The 25,798-nt window shown below is 37.1% G+C and overlaps 1 protein-coding gene across 2 annotated transcripts in view; it reads left to right on the top strand.

The window, feature by feature from the left end:
- The window catches only part of LOC127418927 (beta-1,4-galactosyltransferase 5-like), a 53,686-nt gene extending 28,798 nt beyond the window's left edge, over nucleotides 1-24,888 (top strand). For both annotated transcript variants that reach the window (XM_051659857.1, XM_051659858.1), the window contains 8 exons: nucleotides 4,612-4,731; nucleotides 5,742-5,855; nucleotides 9,060-9,187; nucleotides 11,917-12,033; nucleotides 14,609-14,796; nucleotides 15,399-15,521; nucleotides 19,094-19,195; nucleotides 19,327-24,888. In XM_051659857.1, the coding sequence (XP_051515817.1) occupies nucleotides 4,612-4,731; nucleotides 5,742-5,855; nucleotides 9,060-9,187; nucleotides 11,917-12,033; nucleotides 14,609-14,796; nucleotides 15,399-15,521; nucleotides 19,094-19,195; nucleotides 19,327-19,474 (1,040 nt within the window). In that variant the 3' untranslated portion in view covers nucleotides 19,475-24,888. The remainder of the gene's footprint in view (nucleotides 1-4,611; nucleotides 4,732-5,741; nucleotides 5,856-9,059; nucleotides 9,188-11,916; nucleotides 12,034-14,608; nucleotides 14,797-15,398; nucleotides 15,522-19,093; nucleotides 19,196-19,326) is intronic.
- Nucleotides 24,889-25,798: the final 910 nt, after the last annotated feature.

Here is a 25,798-nt window from a genome sequence, read left to right as displayed (position 1 = left end):
TAATCCACGGCTAGGTGTGCGTTAAACACTTAGAGTCGGTTGTTTCCTTGCCTCCATGTCCTGCATTAAAATAATTTAACGCAACCTAGCCGTGGATTATCCCTTACAGTTTGGTGTCTCTATGACTTGCGGTTTTTGCTTCCCAGACACTCTTAAGGCAGAAAAATCATTATTATTATTATTAACTAGGTAGGTACATTTCCTGAAGAAAATGTGAGTGGTCCTTGCCGTTGCAAAATTCATCACCACAGTGTCCCACCAACTGCCCCAAGTTGAAAGAGGCCACCTCCCACAACTGTAAGATGTTCAGGTACAGAGAAATGGGTGTTCTGCAGTTACAAAAGTGTTCCATCTGGTTGCTAGGCAGTTGCCAGGGTAATAATAAAAAGGTTGCTTTCTATCTTGAGTCAAATGAGCCCACCTGCATGTCGTTGTGCTGCAGAGATATGTGTGTTGAAATTTGGTTGCTAGGGTGACCCCATCTGGTTGCTAGGCAGTTGCCAGGGTGATACTAATAAGTCAAACGAGCCAACACTGAAGTCTTCTGATCCGAAGATATCCCACTGGGCCATTTTGAATGGAAGTCAATGGGGTTTAGTTGCTAGGGTGCTCCAAATAGTTGCTAGGGTGTGGCTAAGTAGTTTCCAGGGTGATACTTAAAGGCTGCTAGGTATTCTGAATCAAAAAAGCCAAAGTTGAAGTCTCTACGATGTTGTGGTGCAGAGATATGGGCTTTGCAATACGGTTGATAGGGTAAGCCCATCTGGTTGCTGGGCAGTTACCAGGGTGATACTAAAAAGGCTGCTTGCTGGCCTGAGTGTAATGAGCTCAATCTGAAGTCTCTACGACATTCTGATCCGGAGATATCCATCTAAGCCATTTTGAATGGAAGTCAATGGAGTTTGTTGCTAGGGTCCTCTAAATGGTTGCTAGGGCATGGCTAAGTAGTTTCCAAGGTGATATTCAATGACTGATTGTTAACCAAAGTAAAACAAGCCATCCCTGAAGTCTCTATGACTTTCTGATCTGGAGATATGATCTGACAAATTTCTTGTCACTGTTTAGTCTGTGATTTTTTGGGGCAGTTTTTTACCTCCCAGGGGTACATAATTAGAAAAGTCATAGCACACCTCTCCTCAATAACCCGGTCGATTTGACACCTCGTTGAAGGTTGTATGACAAATGGTGCGGGATGAGTTAGGTAAAAAAATATTGTCCGGAATAATAATAAGTTTGTGAGATAATAATAGTGATGCTTTGCTAAAGCAAGCACCGCTAATACGAAGAAGGATACTGAATATCAGCACTCTTGGAGCACCGCTTGACCAATCAGATTAGAGGACTCAAACTAACTTCTGTACAATGGTGAATAAGATACTTTAAATGTACCTTCATTTTTGATGGTGTAACTTGTTACTTATGATGTTTTGTGAAGCACCTTATGTGATAATATGCTCTTTAATGTTTGTAAGGGAATTTCTGAATTACCTCATTTCCAATTAATGTTGTTTTCTACATGTATTTGCATTAGTCAGACCGAGAGGAATGAGGCGCACACACGCACACACACACACTACACGCTTGGGAGGTCTTCAGCTTAAGGTGGTCTTGTACATTCCTAGGATTCCTCTGAGTATGTTTTAGGGTTTGAAGATTTGTCTTCAGGTTTTGGAAGGTTTTAGAGATTTAAAAATGCACAAGGCTGTTGCAGATCAGTGCTTCTCAACTGGTTTCTTCCCAGTCCGCCCCTGTCATACAAAATTAAAATTGATGCTTTCATGCTCTTAGAAGCCAATAATTCAAAGCTCCAAACACATAATCGGCACAAACAATGTTTCTCCTTGTGGCAAGTGAACCTGTATTTAATGTGGTCTGGGTCGTTGTTCTGTTGAATACTTTTGTTCATGGTTTTTTTTATGAATTTGTGCACAAATACTGTAGTTTTATTGGAGGTATGGCTTCAAAAGTCAACAACAATAACAGATATTTACTTTACTTTTTTTGCTATCCTAACTAAACATGATTATATAGTTATGTTAGCATTTATAATTTCCATTTAGCACTGTTTTGTTTCCTGCTGACCTATCAGAACAGACCTGTGGCCCATTTTTGGGTCATGACCCACCGGTTAATTTAGCACATTAGCAGACGTGTCTGTCTAAGTGGAATTTTAACACATTGTTCACTACATATAAAACTGAGAAGGGCACATGTATGAAGATCTGTGGGTTGTTTAAGGCAGTGGTTCTCAACCATGGGGCCGGGACCCACTAGAGGGCATCAGCACGATTCCAAGGGGGCCTCAAGATGACTTAAAATTAATTTAAAATAAGAAATATTAAAATCATTAAAATAATCCTACTTAACCCTTGTGCGACCTTAGGGAGATTTTTGTCTTTATCATTTTTGTTTTTTCGATCATGTTGGCTGTGTTAATTCCAATGCCATACATTTTGCCAAAGGTGTTTATTTTGGGGAGAATTTTGATATTTCAACCTCAGTATATATAATACACTGTGTACACAAAATAGTTACACTCAAGACCTTCAGGACAAAAATGTCCCCATTGAAACCCATTAAAACTGCAATATTTGATCCCAGTGCCATTAAAGCATAAAATCATGAATTCTATGATATTATCCTTTCATTCTAGAGCCCTGGCTTTAAAATTTAATTTTAATTTTTTTTTTTTCCACCAGATGACGCCATTTTTCTCATGTTTAGCCTATGGAGCAAATACATGCTTTTTTCCTATTTTCTGTTTGCTGTATTATAGAGCACTGCAGGCCAATTGAATAAATGATGCAGTTAAAATTGTGTGGGTGTGTTGGTATGGATGTCAGAGTGTGTTTTTTATGTGTGTATTGAGAAATGTGTGTGTGTGTTTGTGTGTGTGTGTGTGTGTGTGTGGGCGGGTTTAGGTGGTTTACGAGGACTTTTTTTTAGGTTACAAACTGGTAATTACAAGGGTATTATGCTATAAATGTGGTTTATGAGGACATTTCTAGTGTCCCCATAATTCAAATCACTTAAAAAAACATACTAAATTATGTTTTTTTGAAAATGTAAAAATGCAGAAAGTTTTTTGTGAGGGTTAGGTTTAGGGGATAGAATCTATAGTTCATACAGTATAAAAATCATTATGTCTATGGAGAGTCCTCATAATGATAGTCGCACCAACGTGTGTGTGTGTGTGTGTGTGTGTGTGTGTGTGTTAAAAACAACAGTGGCATTATTTAAACAAACTGGCATTTAAAGGGTTAAAATCCTGAAAATGAATGAATATTTGGTAGTTATGATCAGGACTGATGTTGGTTACAAAAATTAACTAATTGAAAGTGGAAAATAATATTAATATATAATATTTTTATGGCAGTTTTTTGACGCGGACATAATTAAAATGTTAAAAAATACTTTAAGATGGATGCCTACAAATTATAAACAGACTCTTTCTGAAACTTCAAGAATCAAAAATTATCCATGATTAATTATTTTAATCAGACACGTGTAGTTTCGGGCTAGGGGGTCTTCAAATTTTGTCTTGGACAGTGGGGGGCCGTGGAGTAAAAAGATTGAGAACCACTGGTTTAAGGGATGTGCCAGTCTGCACACACTGTTAAGAGTCATTGTCTTTCTCAGAACAGGACGCACACACACTTATGAGGACACAGTCCAGCACTGGATGTATGATGGCACATTAATGCATGAACATAAGGTTATTTTTGGAAGTGAGCAACTGACTGAATGTGGAACAACAACGCCTGTCCATTTCTGAAAAAAAAAAAAAAAACTAAAAAATAACTGTAGACTAGACTAACACATTCAGTCCACAGATTTGAAAAGCCAGACAGAAATAAGAACACCACAACAATTAGTTTTTAAAAAATATGTGAATATCCTTAAAACACAATACACTTATTTAAAAAGCAAAATTGTGTAATAATAATTTTTCTAACCCCAATGGCAAATATTGTAGTTTTGTAACACTTTATAATAAGGTTGCATTTTTTTAAACATTAGTTAACTACATTAGTTATCATGAAATAACAATGAACAATACTTTTACAGCACAAACCTAAAGTTACAAATTTTATTTATGCGCCCAATTTTGAGTATTTCAAAAACAATTTGCGAATAAATCAGCGTTTCCACCCCAAAATGAAATGAAAAATGGAAGAAATGAAAATGGAAGTTGAAGCCACTATGGCTCTAATATTAAATGTAATAAATGACTTACTACTTACAGTGCAAATTAAATGTTTTTTTTTATTTTTATTTTTTATGTGCATTTTAGAGATTTCATTCGCATGTTTGTTTCTATCCAGCAGTTTTATTGTGATATCCCAAAATTGACAGTAAAATACGTAGAAAGAAACTTAGCTATTGATGCCAATGCCATTGGTTCACACTGGTTCATCAGTTCAAATGTGGAATGGAAGATGAGATTATTATTTTATGTTCTTCTCTCGCACTGTTTCTCTGTGATTTCTCACTTCTGCGCATACAGTTGTGCTGATGGCCCTTTAAGATGGTCGTTCTAGCCACAAGTTTCAATAATTATGTTTTGTGTCAGTATGAAAATGGCCTATCTCTCTCTCTCTCTCTCGTCAGTTAATGAATACCTGTTCATGGTTCAAGCCCACGGCATTCAGATCCGTGAAAATGTGAAGAATATCGGCGCACAGGTTATTGAGCAGGTGGTGCGCAGTGCCTACAACATCAACAGTACAGGTATGAAAAACAATGAAATATTCTCATTATTTTCATAAAGAAGGGATAGTGTACCCAAAAATTTAAATTCTGCTATTATTTACTCATCCTCATATCACTCCAAACCAGTACACATGAGTAGAACCAAAAACAAGAAAATCAATGGGGACTGGCGCTTTCGAGCCACAAAATATAAATTGCTATTAGTGTTGGGTGTAATCCGTGTACAAAGTAATTAGTTACTGTAATCTACAAAAAAGTAGTGTAACAGATTACAATTTGATTTCTTGTTATCAGATTACAGTTACTGACTTAAGTAAATACTTTAAGTAAATTACTAGGGTTACACATTTCTAAAATTATATTATTTATGTAGAATACATTTAAAATATGAATTCATATGTACGTCTGTTTGCATTTCTGTGACAGCTCGAGGGTGTGCGACAATAAAGGAAGGAAATGTAGACATTATTTGTAATATGTTAAGCAGAAAAACAAAAACTTCTTAATGAAAAGTATTTTAGAAAGGAGCTTAAAAGTAAAGTAATTAGTAATGTGATTACTTTTCATATTACGTAATCAGGAGTAATCTGATTAAGTAGTAATTAGTCATTTGTAGTCGATTACTTTTCCAAACACTGGTTTAACAGCTCACTTGAGGGGAAGACATTCAGTAAATAACGACTTTATTTTTTGTCTGTTCCTCACACAAAGCTATCATATTGCCTCATAAGTCTTGAAATATCGCGCACAAGATGTGTGGAACACATTTATGATATTTCGGATACTTTTTTGTGCTGTTGCATCATTTTTGAAGCACAAAAGCTTTAATCCCCATTCACTGAAACTGTATGGATTGCATCTCTTTTTGTTTCCATGGAAGAAGTTTAGAATAGCATGAGGATGAGTAAATGATGAAAGAATTTTCATTTCTGGTGAACACTGGACATCCTGTCTGTAGCGATGTCATATCCTGTGTAAATACAGTATGGTAATTGGGATGATGAATAATTGATTCTCTGTGTTTTTAGACTACACATATGAGTTTAATTTGAGCGAGACAGATGTGCCCACCACTTCATTCCTCCCTGAGGACTTTACGTACATGCCTGATCAGGTCTGCCCCGAGAAACTTCCCTCCATGAGTAAGTGTCAAGACTTCACATTTTTAAGATGCTTCTGTTGTTATCGGCTACTGTATGTGCTTACGCAATCACAAAAGTGTACTAGAAACACGCACAATTCAATTATATCATATAACATTTAATTAGGGTGACATTCCCTTATGAAAATTAATCATTGTTTTACTACAGTAACCATAGTTTAACCATGATGTTTGTAGTAAAACCATAGTAACCACAAAATTAAAGGAATATTCCAGGTTAAATACAAGTTAAGCTCAATTGACAGCATTTGTGGCATAGTGTTGATTACCACAAAACTAATTTTGACTTTCTTTAAAACAAGCAAAAGTTTGGGGTACAGTGAGGCACTTACAATGGAAGTGAATGTGGCCAATTTTTGGAGGGTTTAAAAGCAGAAATTTGAAGCTTATAATTTACATTAATTACACTTACATTAATTCCTCTGTTCAAACTTGTGTATTATTTGAGCTGTAAAGTTGTTTATTTTGTAATTTTTACAGTCGTTTTAAGGTTTGTTGACATTACATCGTCATTGTATTGAACCTGGAATATTCCTTTAATCATGGTTACTACAGGATTACTATAATAATATCAGAATCAGAATGAGCTTTATTGCCAAGTATGCTTACACATACAAGGAATTTGTCATGGTGACAGGAGCTTCCAGTGTACAACCATACAAAAACAGCAACAAGACTTTTAAAAAGAATTAAAAATTGAATAAAAAATAAACATTGAAAAGAAAATAAAGTATATATAGAATACACAATAGACAATATATACACATACACACACATACATACATATACACACATACACATATATACATACATACACACATACACATACGTAGTGCAAATCTAAATACAAATCGGTTATATACAGCGCAAGGGAATATAATGGCAGAAGAGGTTGGATGTGTTGGATAAATATAAAAAGACTAAGCTGTGTATTGCACATTAATTATTGCTCAATGGGGCAGTTTTATCTGTTGAAAGATAGCCTGAGGGAAAAAACTGTTCCTGTGCCTGACGGTTCGGGTGCTCAGAGCTCAGAAGGCAACAGTTCAAAAAGGTAGTGGGCAGGGTGAGTGGGGTCCAGAGTGATTTTTCCAGCCTTTTTCCTCACTCTGGAAGTGTATAGTTCTTGAAGGGAGGGCAGGGGCAACCAATAATCCTCTCGGCAGTCCGAATTGTCCTTTGTAGTCTTCTGATATCCGATTTCATAGCTGAACCAAACCAGACAGATATTGCAGTGCAGAGGACAGACTCAATGACTGCTGAGTAGAACTGTATCAGCAGCGCCTGTGGCAGGTTGAACTTCCTCAGCTGGCGAAGGAAGTACAACCTCTGCTGGGGCTTTTTCATAATGGAGTCAATGTGGGTCTCCCACTTCAGGTTCTGTGAGATGGTAGTGCCCAGGAACCTGAATGACTCCACTGCTGCCACAGTGCTGTTTAGAATGGTGAGGGGTGTCAGTGTTGGGGTGTTCCTCCTAAAGTCCACAATCATCTCCACCATTTTGAGCATGTTCAGCTCAAGGTTGTTTTGACTGCACCAGACAGCCAGCTGTTTAACCTCCCTTCTGTATGCAGACTCATTGTCATCTTGGATGAGGCCGATGGCAGTGGTGTTGTCTGCAAACTTCAGGAGCTTGACAGAGGGGCCCTTGGCGATGCAGTTGTTGGTGTAGAGGGAGAATAGTGAGGAGAGCACACATCCCTGGGGGGCACCAGTGCTGATTGTACAGGTGCTGGAAGTGAATTTCCCCTGTCTCACAAGCTGCTGCCTGTCCGTCAGAAAGCTGGTAATTCACTGACAGATAGACGTGGAAACAGAGTGTTGGTGTAATTTAGTCTGGATAATAGCTGGGATGTTGAAAGCCGAACTGAAGTCCACAAAAAGGATCCTTGCATATGTCCCTGGTCTGTCCAGATGTTGCAGGATATGATGCAATCCCAAGTTGACTGCATCATCCACAGACCTGTTTGCTCGATAAGCAAATTGAAGGGGATCTAGAAAGGGTCCAGTGATGTCCTTTAGGTGGGCCAACACCAGTCTCTCAAATGACTTCATGACCACAGATGTCAGGGTGACAGGTCTGTAGTCATTAAGTCCTGTGATTTTGGGTATCTTTGGGACAGGAATGATGATTGAGCGTTTGAAGCAGCATGGGAATTCACATTGCTCCAGTGATCTATTGAAAATCAGTGTGAAGATGGGGGCCAGCTAGTTAGCATAGGATCTAAGACATGCAGGTGAAATGCCATCTGGGCCTGAAGCTTTCCTTATCTTTTGTTTCCAAAAGAAATGGCACACATCATCTTCACAGATCTTAAGTGCAGGCTGAGTAGCAGGAGGGGAGAGGAGGGGGGTTGCAGGAGGTGTTGGTGTTTGTGTGAAGTGAAGGTCAGAGTGGTTGTGGGGTGTGAGATTGGGCCTTTCAAATCTGCGGTAGAACACATTCAGGTCGTCAGACAGTTGTTGGTTCCCTACAGGGTTGGGGGTAGGAGTCCTGTAATTCATAAATTGTTTCATGCCACTCCACACTGATTTAGGGTCATTAGCTGAAAACTTGTTTCACTCTGATTTCCTTATTCAGTGTGTTCCTGGCCTGATTGAGACTTTATCCCCACCCCTGTATGCATCCTCTTTGGCCTGACGAAGCTGCCTGAGTTCTGTTGTAAACCATGGTTTGTCGTTGTTAAACGTTAAATAAGTCCTAGTAGGGATGCACATATCAAAGTTCATTCTCATAAGCGTTAAACAAATAGGGTGACAACATCAAATTAAGTGTTCATTTCCTCTAAATATATACTAATAAACTAGAAAACACCGTATTTTATATAACATAATGGAATTATAGCGATAAACAGCAGTAATACACTAAATATTTAGCTTCACAAAAATGTAAGTCCTTTTAATGCTAATTTTTTTTTGATGAGAATTGAGTGGAAATTGTTATTAAAATAATGTCAATATATATATATATATATATATATATATATATATATATATATATATATATATATATATATATATATGAATGGTCCTTAAATAGGCTTAAGTAAAATGTAAGTGCTTACGTGTGTCTTTTGATTTTGGGTTGAAATATGAGCTGCACATGTTCTTGTGAGATTCACTTTGACACTGCAGGTATTGAGCTGACAGTAATAACATGAGATTGTCTCTGTGTGTCTCTCAGAAGGTGGTGTGAAGGTGAACATGAGTGAAGTTGCTCTAGTGGACGTGGAGAAGCTTCTGACGGAGGCCGATCCCAGTCTGAGCCGCGGAGGCCACTGGAAACCCCACGACTGCCTCCCACGCTGGAAGGTGACTCATGCGCTTCCTGCTGGTGTGGTGACACTCTTCACACAGCAGTCTGTGCACACTGAGTGTTTCTCACAGCTATAAAAAAAATTGTGGTGTGTTGTGGTGAAGAACTCAACCAGCAGCATTCATAACATAACTTGTTGCATGAGAAGCACGGTTGCATGCACGGTTTAATCTATTTTCATGCACATATAGGCTGTTATGTTTTAAAAACACATTTTATTTACTTATTTTTTAGTGATTAAAAGCGCACACACGATTACTTAGCTATGTAATTGGGGTCATACGTAGACTTCTACACTCAAAAAAAGATTTTAGTCTATTTTTAATATTTATACAATTCAATAAAAAAGCAGAGGCTATAGTAGAGGCCAAGTGCAAATAGCAACAAAAAGGGTCTTCTCTGCACTAAGTGCAAATATTGGCATATACTACTTGCAAATCTAATTAAATACTAACATACAGTATAGGGGCATCACTGCAGTGTGTTTAATTAGAGTCCCACAATGGCCTACGCCAACCCTTAACCTAACCCTCACCTTCCCTTACAAAAATTAACCATGGGTTTACTACAGTAACCATAGTATCATCATGGTATTTTGTAGTAAAATCATAGTAACTGCAAACTTAAACATGGTTACTACAGTATATTAACACCATGGTTAATTGCATTAAACTATGACTTGGTTACTACATGGCTACTACAATTTACTATAGTAAAACCATGATTTACTTTTTTCCCAACTCAACTCATCGACCATCATCATGACCAAATCACTGGGAGTGAATCAACACTTATATACATTTTTATTCATAACTATAAGAAGTATTTAAGGAAATATTAAGGGTGGAGACAGGAAACAGGATGGGACAAAAGTGGGAATCGAACCCAGGTCATTTGATGAAAGAAGCTCATCTACACCTCTTTACACGCTACACAATTACAGTGACACTTGAGGGTGCAGTTTGTCTTTAATTTCTGTTTCCACCAGAACATTGGAGTGCAAATGTCTGTGCTTTGTGGCAGGTGGTGCCATACACCTACTGCAAATAATCACTCCATAAAAAAATACATCAAATTGAATTGTGTAGTTTTTAACGTCAGTGCCCCGTCAATAGCTATTATACAGTTGCCCCCCTACAAGCACACCCGGCCCCACCCTGGCCCCCCCAGTCAAAATGGTGTAGAACCGCCCATGCTAAATATATTATCAAAATTTTTAGCTAATTGATGATATTAAAAATGTGTCTGAATACTTGCGTATTTGCTCTGAAATTGATTAAATGGATGTGTTTCTTCCATGGAACACAAAAGGAGATGTTAGTCAGAATGACCTCAGTCACCATTCACTTTCATTGTATCTTTTTTTTTTTTTTTCGTATAATAAAAGTGAACGGTCAATGAGGCTGTCATTCTGAATAAAATATCTCATTTTTAACATTTCCACAGAAGAGTGGAAGTCATAGGGGTTTGGAAAAACATGAAGGGGAGTAAATGATGACAGAATGTAATTTTTTTATGGGTGAACTGTCCTATTTAAAGGAAATATAATTACAGCTAAACAGCCATTGTAGCCAAGTAGATTCAAAGCTAGTTTAAAATAATCAAGTTATGTTTGTCACGTTGTTTTTCAGTAAATGAACACAAGAAAGAATCATATTTAATAATTTTCATGTATTTGCACCAAATTTACAGTGCATAGGAATAACAACATTTACCTACAATATTGCATTTTTAACTTAAACATTTTAAAACACATAAAATGCAACACGGGGACTTCTGTTAACATTTTTGATTTGTTGAATGTTTTGAATAATTGAAACAGACATTCAGTAATAATGATTTGTGGAAATTAATCAAACTTTTATCGGCATTTTGAGCACTATAAAATATCTTTCTTAGTCAGTGTTGGGTAAGTTATTTTAAAAGTAATGCACTACAAATGACTAATTACTTCTTTAAAACGTTAATTAAAATAATGTCTATATTTCTTCTTTTTCATTGTCATACAGTAAGAACCTCACATTTGTCCCGTACATTGACTTGTTAGGGCGCGCACGCACTTCAACTGTCATGGGAATGATAACAGATGTACATAATTAAGAATAAATTTCATGCTGTACATGTATTCTACAGAAATAATATCATTTTAGAAATATGTGTAACGTTTAAGTAATGTAGTTAAACATAATTAACTGAAAGTCAGTAACTGTAATCTGATTACAAGAATTTACACTACTTTTGTACTAAAAGTCATTAGATTACAGTAACCAATTTACAGATTACACCCAACACTGGTTTTAATGCGTCCAACTGACAAGCCAAACACAAGGAGCAGGTCGCAAATCTGGCCTTATGAAACTTACTAGCAATGGTTAAATTAAAACAGGGTTAAAATCGAAGCAATATTGCAATGATGGTTCACTTCATGTAGTAAACAAAATATAATTGAATATATTGTAAATATAATCATCCAGCCCTATCACACACACCTGACCACAGCGAGCAAAACGCAGCTTAGATTTCTGAAAAACGTTCCTATATAAAACTGGCTTTTCTGAGGTGGTTTGCATGCTACGTTTCCACAGGAACACATCACAGAAACAAAACAAATGTGTCCCACAACGCAGGCAATGTTCCTGTATTGGAAATGTGGTTAAAAGAGACGCACTAGAAGTGAAAGTATTTCCTCAGTTTCTCTTTCATCTTCCTCTTCCATCTGTTTCAGGTGGCCATTTTGGTTCCCTTTAGAAATCGTCACGAGCATCTGCCGATACTCTTCCGTCACCTGATCCCAGTGCTGCAGAGACAGAGACTGCAGTTCGCCTTCTACGTCATTGAACAGGTCAAAGAAGCACAACACAAGATTATCATACAGTCACTTGTGTACATGAAATGTCTTTTGTGCAGTGCAGTTTAAAGGTCAAGTGTGTCATTTCTGCGCCTCCAAAATAATGACTCTTCAAATTAAGGCTTTGCAATGCCTCCCTTCATCTGCCATTGGTCAAACAAACAGATGGTTCTGGCAATGTTGCTCTGCTGATACTTAAACAAAAATAGCAATGTTTTAAAGGTGCACTTAGTAATATTTTTGTTTATGTTGCGCTAACAGCTAATGGTGAAGATGCAGCATCACGCAAGTGCAAATGTTTTCCATTTCCCTTGTAGCAGTGATGTGACATAACGAATCTATTTGAACCCTTAAACGCATACCTCAGGTCTTTAGTGACCCGGGAACTCATTCCTCCCCCTGTACCTCATCCAATTTTTTGGAGTTATCCACCTTATTTTCCAATGTAGCTGCATTTCCGGCGAATGTAAGTTCCGCTGGCATTGACCGAAGTGTAAATAACTAGAAGGATAATAATACCAGAATTTTGTGATCTGGGCTTATAAACTATCACACAAGCAGAGGATGTACAGCAGAATTATGTGGCAATATCTGATCATTTCTAACGTCAGCATTTATAGTAAAAGAGTAAGTAAATCATTCACTTGTTGCTGTGTGTTGTTGTATTGAAGAGAGGATAATAAAATCTGCTTCTTTCATAACCGAGATTGTAATGATGCAGTCTCTCTTGTCTCCATGTAAACCTCCGTTCGTATGTACCTGCATAACCTCTGATGATGCTTTTATTTATTTATTTCTAAAGGCGTTGTTTCATAAGCCATGCTGAATGCGGGATCTGCGTGTCTGTTTACTATACACTGCTAAGAAAGAGAGAATGCTCTCTGACAAGAATGGAGAGTAAAATACGTTTATTATTTATTATTAAGATGAAACAAGATGTAGTTTTGGTGCAAAGAAAGTTGAAGCAGCATTTCCCCGGCAGCTTTCTCCTCTCTGCTGGTTGAGTAAAGTTTGTGGAGGACTGTCCACAGTTTTATATATATATATAAATTATTATTATTATTATTATTTTTTTGCTTAAGTACCAAAAGTGTATAGGGTCATTAGAGACACTAGATCCTGTATGTAGTGTCGTTTTTTATGCTTCCATTAATTATATTTTTATTATTATTTCATATCTATGTAAGTTTACCATCACATGATATCTATTTATTTGTTTATTGCAAGAGAAATGAGAACTATAGTCATACTAATAAATACTGTTTCATGTCGATTTTCTGTGCAGTAATGATGAATTATCAGTATTCCATATGCATGTTCACAGACATATTGTACGGTTCATGTTATTTGTTACTTAAGGTGGCATTGTTGTTTCAGTGATTGACTTGATTTACATTTGACATTGCTATTGGATGAAGAAGCAACATGGAAGTAAACTATAGCAAAGTTAACACATGAACAGTACGATTTGACTGTTGTCATCTGTGTGCACTACTGAAATTATGTAAGTTGTGCATCTTTTTAGACTCAATAAGTGCCTGAGATAATACATATGTGTAACTTATTTGTTTTGTGTAGCTCAATACAGCCAGTTGTGTCTCATGAAGTTTCAGTGTGAAAGTAATGAATCCTGTTCTAGATTTGTCCTGATTTGTTGCATCATCTCTTTGATATATGAATAATAAAACATCAAAATATATTGTATTCTATTATTTTCTAATTGTCTTGAAAATACTTTGAAAGAGATCCATTAGTGATAGATATATGTGCTATCGACCCGAGTATGTAATAATATTTGGTGAAATACCCATGAATAAAAAAATATATGTATATATATAAAAAAATTGCTTAAAAAAAGTTGCTTTAAAAGTATCACAATTAGAAATGAATAAATAAATAAATCACTGAGTGCTTTTTTTAAAAAGTGCCACAGTTTTTACACTTTTCTGAGAAATCCACCTATGAATGGCTTACTAATATAAGAATATTTTATTTTGGGTGAATTTTGTGACTTCAGAAAACAATGAGCTTGATTTTTAAATATGTTTTGCTTTGAGGTGAGTACTGCGTGACTTCAGCAAGCTATGACATTCAAAATCCGAGTTTTTCCCACCAGAACTGCTGTTGTGACCATTCAGAGTGTCCACCACTATTGTGTAATGTTTTTTTACATACTGTATACTACATACCCATAATGTTTGGACTCTCGCTGATGAAATACAGGCAGAATGAATTTCTGTGTAAATTGTTCATTAAACCATTCTTAGGTAAAATATTGCATTCAGTTCAATTCACCGTTCCTGCTGACAACAAAGGTTCAGGCTGGTTTAAGCTGTTTAACTGGTCAACCATCCTAGCCAGAGCTGGTTTTTAGCTGACAAGTGTCCAAAACTCTCTAAAACCAGCAAACCAGAATGGCCTGAGCAGCTTGTCCAGACTAGGAGACCAGCAAACCACCTTAGTCTGGTTTCAGCTCAGCACTTCAATCTCAAAGAGTGTAAACTCATTGACTCATGTAGTACTTGATGCTATCCAGACAGAAAGTTAACACAGTTCTGTGCATCTACAGGCTGGGAATGAAGCATTTAATCGTGCCATGCTGTTTAACGTCGGTTTCAAAGAGGCCATGAAGGACTTGAACTGGGATTGCGTAATATTCCACGACGTTGACCACCTTCTGGAAAATGATCGCAACTACTACGGCTGTGGTGAAATGCCAAGACACTTTGCGGTTAAACTCAACAAGTACTCATACATGTAAGTTTTTGTGAAACTCAGCACAGTTGTGCATTTCTTTATAGGGGAGATCAGAGTTAGTTGTCTCACTTTTAACTCCAGTGAATATTTCTCAGGGTATGTTCAATTTAGAAAGTCAATTTCTATATAGTCACATACCTTAAAGTCTTGGCTACACAAAAGCAATTGAACCATCGCTGTTGCCCAGGAAAAAGGATACAGTTCACTGAACACAAGTTGGTGCCGATAGCCGGGCATGTTGTCACACTGTTTTGGAACCTGCGATTAAAAGGAGTAGTTCACCCGAAAATGAAAAATCTTTCATCATGCCAAACCCGTATGACTTTCTGTGTTATGTAGAACACAAAAGGATATGTTTTAATAAATATCCAGATCCATCTTTAATATACAGTATACGCTTCTCAAATAAAAATGTGACCACTTGCATCACCAACCTGACATGTGAAACCAACATACAAAACCACTGCTAGTTAAAAACACACATTTGTGTATTTGGACTTTTGACTCAAAACTTTATCGTTACCCCTGTGACAAGTAGCCCTGATTTCCCCTATACTGTATGTGGCTTTTATAGTTGAATCTTGATCTCTTTGAACATGCAGGCTTCCATATAAGGAATTCTTTGGTGGTGTCAGTGGACTCACTGTGGAACAGTTTCAAAAGATAAACGGTTTTCCCAATGGATTCTGGGGCTGGGGAGGCGAGGACGACGACCTTTGGAACAGGTGAGAGGGTGAAACTTTGCAGGGCAATACACCTGATTTGACAACACAATGATCTCATGTAGTTTCATCAGAGACTCTCCTGTAAAAGTTGTCTAGCAGGCAGTTTACTCTAAATGACAGTACTGTTTGCTGAACTGAATTGATTAAATCCTGCTGAATATACAGTATTGTATGTTTAAATTGGAATAATTATAATTTGTAAGGATCATCTGACAATGGACCATTGAACTATTGAAAATGAATGCCGAGGTGGTAATGACCTATGGTAAGGTATAGGTAATGATAAAACTATGATGCAAAGTGGATGCATTTCTTAACAGTGTGGAGTCAATTATTCCGCTTATACCACATGCACATCTATTTATTTCAGGACAGATGTCGGTTTTGCCCATAAAATGAACTAATTTATTACAGCACCAATGAAGTACCTTGCTCAGAATGAGTTAAGCATGTTACTTGCTTGAAAAGCATGTGATTAAGTGATATACAACTGTAATTCAATCAAAAAAAAAAAAAAGAAAAAAAAAAGAAAAGAAAAAGAAACTGGAACAACTAAATAGACCTTCAGTTTAAAAGTTGATGATTCTCAAATGTGCATTTTTCTGCGAATGCAGACGGAACACCCAAACATTAAAATATTCTGATAGTGTTTCCTGCAGTGCTATTCAGAGGTAGTGCTGCCCCTCTACTGAACCTATATGTAGCCATCTTTGCACTGCACAGCTGGCACAGAAGCTGCATCTGAAGTGGAATTTAGTTGTATTTATACAGACTGTTTAGTGCTGCTCAGAGCAGTTATCAATGCGTTTAAACAGCAGCTACAAATGCATAAACAATGTTATGAGATGAATATTTAAAATATAAAATTATGAATATAGAAATATGAAATTAATGAAAAATATAAAGTTTTAAATATGGCACTAAATTATGAAAGATATACTCTATCATGACAACAACCAAATTAAAGGCTGCTCTGACGCTGCATTTCATTTACACAGAATTAATGCAGCATCGGAACTGTCTTTGATACTAGGGGTTGAGGTGCATCAGAGCAGGCTCAGAACAAGCTTAACTCGGCTATTTTATAAGACATCTTTTTATGCAAAACATAGAGTGTAGTACATTTACTGAACAAATTACTGAATTACTGAACAAAGAGTCAGGTTTTTTAATGTTATTTACAGCACGAAACACTAAGTGTGACCAGTGTTGTCCGATTCCCAAATGAATGACTCTAATGAGCTGATTCTTCCGAATCTACAGTGTAAGACATACAGCACGTCCAGTGTAGTCCAATTCCCGAACGAATTACTCTTCTGAGCTGGTTCTTTTGAATCTATGGCATGACCAGTGTTGTCCGATTCCAGAACTAATGAGTGTAATGAGCCGATTCTTTCAAATCTACAGCGTAAAACATATAGTGCGTCAAGTGTTGTCCGATTCCCGAACAATTTACTCTTAAGAGCCGGTTCTTTAGAATTTACAGTGCAAAACTTACTTCGTGACCAGTGTAGTCTGATTCCCTAACAAATGAATTTTCTGATCTGGTTCTTTTGAATCTACAGCGTGAAACTCACATTACATTTAGTGTAGTCCGATTCCCAAACAAATGACTCTTATGAGTCGGTTCTTTTTAATCTACAGCACGAAACTTACAGTGCGACCTGTGTAGTCCGATTCCTGAAATTCTTCTGAATCTACAATGCGAAACATAAACCGTGACAAGTGTTGTCGGATTCACAAACAAATGACTCTCCTTAGCCAATTCTTTTGAATCTACAGTGTGAAACATACAGCGTGTCTAGTGTAGTCCGATTCCTGAAAAAATTACCCTTCTGAGCTGGTTCTTTTGAATCTACGGCATGACCAGTGTTGCCCAATTCCCAAACAAATGACTCAAATGAGCTGATTCTTTTGAATCTACTATACAGCGTAAAACATATAGCACATCCAGAACTGTCTGATTCCTGAACAAATGACTCTTAAGAGACGGTTCTGTTGAATCTACGACATGACCAGTGTTGTCTGATTCCCAAACAAATTACTCTAATGAGGCGATTCTTTCAAATCTACAGTGTAAATCATATAGCACGTCAAGTGTAGTCCGATTCCCGAACAAATGACTGTTATGAGTTGGTTCTTTTGAATCTACAGCGCGAAACTTACAGCGCGGCCAGTATAGTTTGATTCTCGAACAAGTGACTCTTATTAGCTGGTTATTTTGAATCTACAACTCAAAACACAGTGCGACCTGTGTAGTCTGATTCATGAATGAATGACTCTTCTGAGCCGATTCTTCTGAATCTACAATGCAAAACATTAAGTATGACAAGTGTAGTACGATTCACGAAGGAATGACTCTTCTTAGCCAGTTCTTTTGAATCTACAATGTGAAACGTACAGCGCGTCTAGTGTTGTCCGATTCCCGAACAAACGACTTTTAAGAGCCGATTCTTTTGAATTTACAGCATGACCAGTGTATTCTGATTCCCTAACAAATTACTCTTTTGAGCTGGTTCCTTTGAATCTACTGCGCAAGATTTACAGCGCGACCAGTATAATTTGATTCTTGAACAAGTGACTCTTATGAGCCGGTTCTTTTGAATCTACAGCACGAAACACACAGTGTGACCTGTGTAGTCCGATTCCTGAATAAATGACTCTTCAAAGACAATTCTTCTGAATCTACAATGTGAAACATAAAGCGTGACAAGTGTAGTACGATTCACAAAGGAATGACTCTTCTTAGCCAGTTCTTTTGAATCTACAGTGTGAAACGTACAGCGCATCTAGTGTAGTCCGATTCCCGAACAAATTACTCTTCTGAGCCGGTTCTTTTCAATCTACAGCGTGACCAGTGTTGTCCGATTACTGAACAAATGACTCTAATGAGCTGATTCTTTCGAATCTACTGTACAGCGTAAAACGTATAGCGTGTCCAGTGTAGTCTGATTCCCATACAAATGACACTTAAGAGCTGGTTCGTGAGAATTAACAGTGCGACCAGTGTAGTCCAATTCCTGAACAAGTGACTCCTATGAGCCAGTTCTTTTGAATCTACAGCGTGAAACATTCAGTGTGACCAGGGTAGTCCAGTTATGGATGGGGATTATAAGGAGGCCATATCAGTCGAAACGGTGACTGAATCATCCTCACTGACCTGCAAGTTATGACTGCCATCACGTCCAATTCTAAATGGAATAAGATCTGTTATTGTGTTGTTTAATGTTGTACAAATACAGTTATTGACTGGTTTTTCATATGACATGTGTAGTTAAAGATACACATTAAGTTTTGTTGTAATAAGTGGACCTTTACATAAAAAAATTAATGAATAAATCTTATCACTTTTATTTCAATTTAATATTTAGTTAGGACCAATTATTGGATTGTTTATGCCTCTAAAACGTCTTAGAAATGTCATCAAAAAGTCTCTGTAAACATCTTTAACAAGAATGATATTGCATTTATTTCTGATTCATTATATTTGCTCTGTTGCAAGAGCATCCTGCTTTTTTGGAATGAGAAGTGAACATAGACTCAATCGGCGCGTATATGCGTGTGTTTACCAGGGTTCAGTTTGCCGGCTACAAAGTGAGTCGGCCACCTGGAGAATTTGGCCGTTATATGTCCATACCGCACCACCACCGAGGGGAAGTCCAGTTCCTGGGCAGGTAAGCTTAGGACGGCAAAGACAAGCTTCTTCTTCATATCTCCAATTCTTAGGCCCCGAGGGTGGCATTTGGGACAGGGTCCTACATCTTTCATAAGCCTAATGAAACCTTCTCCCCTTTTTGTTTTTCAGATACAAGCTTCTCCGAAGATCCAAGGAGAGACAGAGAGTGGATGGCTTGAATAACTTGAATTACTCCCCCATAGTGTCCCGGAGGAGTCTCTACACTAATGTTTCAGTGACGCTCAGTCGAGATCTGGCCCCCGTCGCGAACTACTGACCTCATACAAGGGACGATGCAAGAGAGACGCTCATATTCTCTCTGCCTAGCATGGCCACATGCTTAATCACCATTTTGAGCCTATTTTTTATTTTATAAAAAAAAAAAAAAAAAAAGAGAGAGAGAGCAGGGAATTGCTATAGCTCCTCAACACTCAAAGCAATTTTCTTTTCTTTCATTTTTTTTTTTTTTTTTTTTTTTACAATTTCAGCCTTTCCTACCATTTGTTTTTTGTAAAGATTACACCACATTTCACCACATTTGTGCTTCATGTGGATCAATTGCTTTTACTTTTGATACTCTTTTATTATTCATCTATCATCTAAATGGATCCGTTATGACAATCTAAGACCCTCACCGCTGGTCTCCCCTCATCTGACGTGGGTGTGTCTTCTAATTAGACTCCACCAGGAGGGCGGAGTCACATGTTTACAGCAAGAGTGAGAAAAGCTAGTGAACTAGTTAATATGCTGAACAACTTCAGAATAGCCATCGCAGGAGCTGCGCCAGAAACAAACACAGCTGGTTCTGTGTGTTAGAATAGAAACAAATAATTGCAGATTAAACTAATCATGAAATATACAATAAACAAGCATGCACTGACACTTAGATACTACTAACATCACGGGGAGAGTGATGAAGTGCTCATGAAATGTGGTGTAGTCATCAAAGCTGTATAGTAAAAACATGCTCATTTACAGGTATATATGTATCGCAAGTTGTCATGGCAGTTTTTTCTCGATATTATGACATCAACACAGAAAGCAAGAGCTACAATGTGCTTAACAAACCCAAGAGCAGTGGCTATGTTCGGATTATAATGCTAATGTACTGCTCACTGCATACTGTACAGTATAAACTGTATGAAAATAGTATGCATTATGCAGTGATAAACATTTCAAACATTGTTGTCACATGACCTTATTGGAGCGTGTTTAATTTAGCAAATTGCGTCCAGTTATAATCTTGAAAATAAACATGGTTATTTTGCATTGTCACATCCAACCTTGTGTAAAAACAAAAAATGTCCCGATTTTGGTCTGTCCAAACAAATGAGTCATCTTAAATCAAGAAATATTGATAACAAAACCGATATTACTTCTGGTTCGTTCGTCACACTGGAACTTGCATTGCATACAGTATTTCTTGCAGTGTGCTCTGCTGTATAATGCTCATTTTGTTAAATGGAGTACGTCATCTGAGGATTCCAATGCAATTGGCACAGTTTACATACGATACACTGCAGAAGTAGTACAAGTGGCAGGGTAGTATGCTATTCCGAACATAGCCTAGCTCAATACTTTAAAGGAGAAGTTGCAGGATACATGTCCTGGGACCTAGACTAGGACTAGGTGACTTGATAGATTCAGAATTTGATATCCAGTCAAGCTGTTTGTGTGTGCGTCTGTTGACCACTTGAAACACTGGGCTCTCTGTCAAACAAGTATTTTGTAGCTTGTGTTTACAGAGGATTTTTTTCCCCCATTTTGTTTCCACAGTAGGAGTGTTACCCATGCCCTGCCCATATCGGTCAAATGAGTGTACTTTGCATTTAAGCATTATGCTGCTGCCTCTCTACTGTAAAATGTGTGTGTTTAGTCACCTTTGGGTATTAACAAAAGGCACTGATGATTGTGCGTGTGTGCGTGCGTGCGTGCGTACGTGCGTGTGGATAAAACTAGTCCACTATTGAGCCAACTAACAATGGCCATATTTGATGCTGTATAATTCCGACCGTTGTGTAATGTCAGTTAATCTACTGATCTTGATTTGGACAAATGTTTCACAGACTGAGCAACTCACAACAAACCACTCACTTTGGGCCTTTTTCAAAAAAAACATAAGTAGAACGGATTTTGGTGTAAATTGCTCGCAAACTATTCTTACATAGTGACACATCGATGCGACAATTTACTTTCACTAAGCACAAGCTGAATTGATTTGCCTCTATAATTTGTAAAAACATTGTTATGTAAATTGCCACACTGATGCAAGACTTTACATCCATGAAACAAGAGCAGAATGAATTTCTGTGTAAATTGTTCATAAAACTATGACCATTGATGTAAAAATGTATGTTCATGAAACCCAAGCAGAACGGATTTTGATCTAAATTGTTCGTACAAGCATTATTACATACAGTAAAGTGTCACATTGTTGCGGCAATTTATGTTCAAGAAACAAGAGGAGAGCAATTTCTGTCTAAATCATTCATTAAATCATTCTTACGCAACTGATGCACTGATGTAAAAATGTATGTTCTTGAAACCCAAGTAGAAAGAATTTTTATCTAAATTGTTTTAAAACCTTTATTTTTTTTTATTTTTATTTTTTTATCCCATTTTCTCCCCAATTTGGAATGCCCAATTCCCACTGCTTAGTAGGTCCTCATGGTGGCGGGGTTACTCACCTCAATCCAGGAGGCAGAAGACAAGTCTCAGTTGCCTCCTCTTCTGAGACCGTCAATCCGTGCATCTTATCATGTGGCTCGTCGTGCATGACACTGCGGAGACTCACAGCACGTGGAGGCTCATGCTACTCTCCGTGATCCATGTACAACTTACCACGCGCTCCACTGAGAGCGAGAACCACTAATCGCGACCACGAGGAGGTTACCCCATGTGACTCAACCCTCCATAGCAACCGAGCCAATTTGGTTGCTTAGGAGACCTGGCTGGAGTCACTCAGCACACCCTGGTTTCGAACTCGCAACTCCAGGGGTGGTAGTCGGCGTCAATACTTGCTTAGCTACCCAGGCCCCCTGTAAAACCATTCTTATGTAATTGATGGATTATGTAAAATTTGCATTCATGAAACACAAGCTGAAAGCATTACTAACTAAATTGTTCGTATAACCATTCTTACATAAAGTGTAACATTGTTGTGGCAATTTATGTTCAAGAAACACAAGAATTTCTGTCTAAATCATTTGTAAAACCATTCTCACGTAAATTGTTGCATCAACACGACCAGGGGCATATGTTCCAGGGAGGATGGGGGTAGGCAGGGTTGGGAGAATTGGGAGGGTTACTTTTGAAATGTATTCCACTACAGATTACAGAATACATGCTGTAAAATGTAATTTGTAATGTATTCTGTTAGATTACTCAAGGACAATAACGTATTCTAAATACTCTGGATTACTTCTTCAGCACTGGTAGATTTTTTCACTTGTTTTGACTATAAAAACTCTGCCAGTACAGTAAGACAAAATACACGTTAAAAATACATTCTCTGAAAAACCTAAATATCTTATGCAGTGTTGTTTCTAAAACAAGATTAATCAAATTGATCTTGTTTTAAGGATTTTTTGATATTTTTACAGGAAAACAATACAAAAACAGTACAACCCCCCAATATTTATACTATGATGAGTGAAAACATGTAAATTCTTCACACTTCACACTGTAACCCCCCCAATGTTCAAGACAAATCTTCGCCCTTGAATACAACTATCCAGAACATTTCTGATAAAACTGTTTGTGAGACCATTCTTACATTAAGTGTCAGATTATTGCGACAATTTATGTTCTCGAAAAACAAGCTGGATGAATTTCTGACTAAATAATTCGTAAAACCATTTGTATGTAAATTGTTGCATCAGTGCGACAGTGTGTAAATTACTGATGTAACAATTTTCGCTCATGAAAGATGCAGAATGAATTTGTGTAAATCGTAAATTGGTGCATTTATATCGATTTATATCAGTTTTATGAACAGTTTATGCAGGGTTCGTTCTGCTCTTGTTTCACGAAAAAGGCCATTCTACCACCTTACTAGCACATTGTCATTACATGGGAATTTTTAAAGATGGTGTAGGCATCGTAATGTGCATTTGTGTGAGCGTGAGTGTGTACTGTATGTGTGTGTTAATCAAACCACAGAGGCTGGCCCTTGTATTTATTCAGTCTTCTATGAACATATTTGTTTTTTAGTTAATTTTTTCATATTTGTGTCATTAGTTTTTCGGTCATTGTGATAATTTTGAGGGAAACAATAAGAACTGTGATGTACAAGTACTAAAATTTGTTTCTTATGACATAATGTGAGGTTGATCACGTTTGTTGCTGTTAAACCGAAGGGGAGACGGTTTCGCATGACAACACGAGAGAGTGAGACTGTTAGAGAGACTGTTTTTCAACCATCCCCTCCTGGTAACTGATGGTGCTGATGTTGGCATTGTGCTGCCACAGTACTTCTGTCTTGTAGCAGATAATTATACAAGATTTTGATAAATTACACTCTGCTGCATTGATGCGACAGTTTCGGCAGAGTAATCTGCTGTGTAGCAGGTAAACTGTGTGTGTTTTGTGGGAAATGCGCACAGAGCAGATCGCAGGTCTCCCTAAAGTCTGATTCCCTCTGTGTTTGACGACCATGGAGTTTTGCTCCAATATTTGGAATCTTTTTTAACTCATGATAATAATTTGTGTTTTTTATTCTCTTAGTCCAAATACTAATGCTGGTGTCTGTAAGCTAATAATCAAACTCTACTGTATTGTGGCTCAAATCCACCTATCACTTGGTAGAGGTGACCAATGAGTAATACATTAGCATTCCTTTGAGATTTGTTTTATTTTTTATTATTAATAAGGATCGTATGAATAGTGGAAGGAAGATTCAAAGATACTTTGGGTGGAAATAACCCACATACTGGTTCTGAATTCGATGTAAGACCAGCTTGAGTCCATCCTGTAGGAAAACACCGCTGCGGACCCCATCATTGGTGCACTCCAATCCACTATATAACTCATTCTGCTCCAGCTGAAATGACAGGGACATTTCTCTTGAACAGCTGGCTGCCTTAAAACCTCTTAATTTTTCTATATATAATCATATTTTTTTATTATTATTATTATTTTTTTATAAACAAATATATTTTAAAATGTTAATGTGTTTATTTGCCTGTACATATTGTGTAGTGTGTTTTGGAGCAAAAACAAAAAATGTCATAAAAGTAACTGCAAGAAAAATGGAGCCCTTTATTAATTTGGTGCCATTTACCTCAATGCCATGAGCTGTATGAGCTGTATTGAACTATCATGACTGGCCTTAAATTCTATTTGTAGTATCATTTGTCATGATAAAGAGGCTCCTCTGTGACGTATCATATTTGGGTTGTATTAGAAGATCTTTTGTCTGCCAAAAACATTGCTCAATTTCTTCCTTAGACTTCCAGACCTGTACATCAGTCTCCAAACTAGACAATTTAAATGTTTTGAGAAAATGAAATATTATATTAAGGAGATCTGGTCTCCTTGAAATGAAGCCATCTACCACTCGTACAACATGCCTGGGCCTTAGTGTTTGTGTATGAAAATAAGTAGAGACACTTTGTATGATGTGAGATCTTTGTTTTTCTATTATTATTGTTGAAATGTCTGAAGTACACCAATAAAAGTAATGTTAAGCAATCTCTTTTGTTTTAGTCCTTTATGTGTGTGTGTGCATGCTCAGTTATTAATGATGAAATGTGTGATTTCTGCGCCACCAAACAGAATGACTTGGCTTGAAGGAATATTCCGGGTTCAATACAAGTGAAGCTCAATTGACAGCATTTGTGGCATAATATTGATCACCACAAAAATTTATTTCTTTAAATAAAAAGCAAAAATCGGCACTTACAATGGAAGTCAATGGGGCCAATTTTTGAATGTTAAAATACTCACTGTTTCAAAAGTATAGACACAAGACGTAAACAATATGTGTAAACTAGATTTTAGTGGGATAAAATCACTTTTTAACCGTATCTGTGTAAAGTTATAGCCAATTTTACAACTTCATTGTCATGACGATGTAACGTCAACAAACCCTAAAACCTTAAAATGACTATAAAAATGACAATTTAAAGAAATTTACAGTTCAAATAATACATGAGTTTTAACAGAAGAATTCATGTAAGTGCTTTTATAAAATTATAAGCTTCACATTTCTGCCTTTAAACCCTTCAAAAACTGACCCCATTCACTTCCATTGTAAGTGACTTACTTTAACCTCGATTTTTCTTCTTTTTTTTTTTTTTTTTTTTTTTTTTTTTTTAAAAAAGGGACGAATTGAAATATTTATTTATTTATTGTGGTAATCAATTTTTTCCACACGTGCTGTTGATTGAGCTTAACTTGTGTTGAACCCGGAATATTCAAATTCATCATTTCTTATTTCCTCTTTGACACAGTCATGATCTTTCTTTTTACTGTGGCTCTTTGAGTCTGCACAGCTGTCTGCTGAAAAGAAGCACAGGAGCACAATGCTGTTAAACGGGAAGCGTTATTTTTAGGCATGCTAAAAGGACAATTTCTCTGTGAATACACACTGCTTCATTGT

This window comes from Myxocyprinus asiaticus, chromosome 28 (genome assembly GCF_019703515.2).
Source record: "Myxocyprinus asiaticus isolate MX2 ecotype Aquarium Trade chromosome 28, UBuf_Myxa_2, whole genome shotgun sequence".
Classification (NCBI taxonomy): Eukaryota; Metazoa; Chordata; class Actinopteri; order Cypriniformes; family Catostomidae; genus Myxocyprinus; species Myxocyprinus asiaticus.
This window is presented reverse-complemented; position numbering and strand designations above follow the sequence as displayed.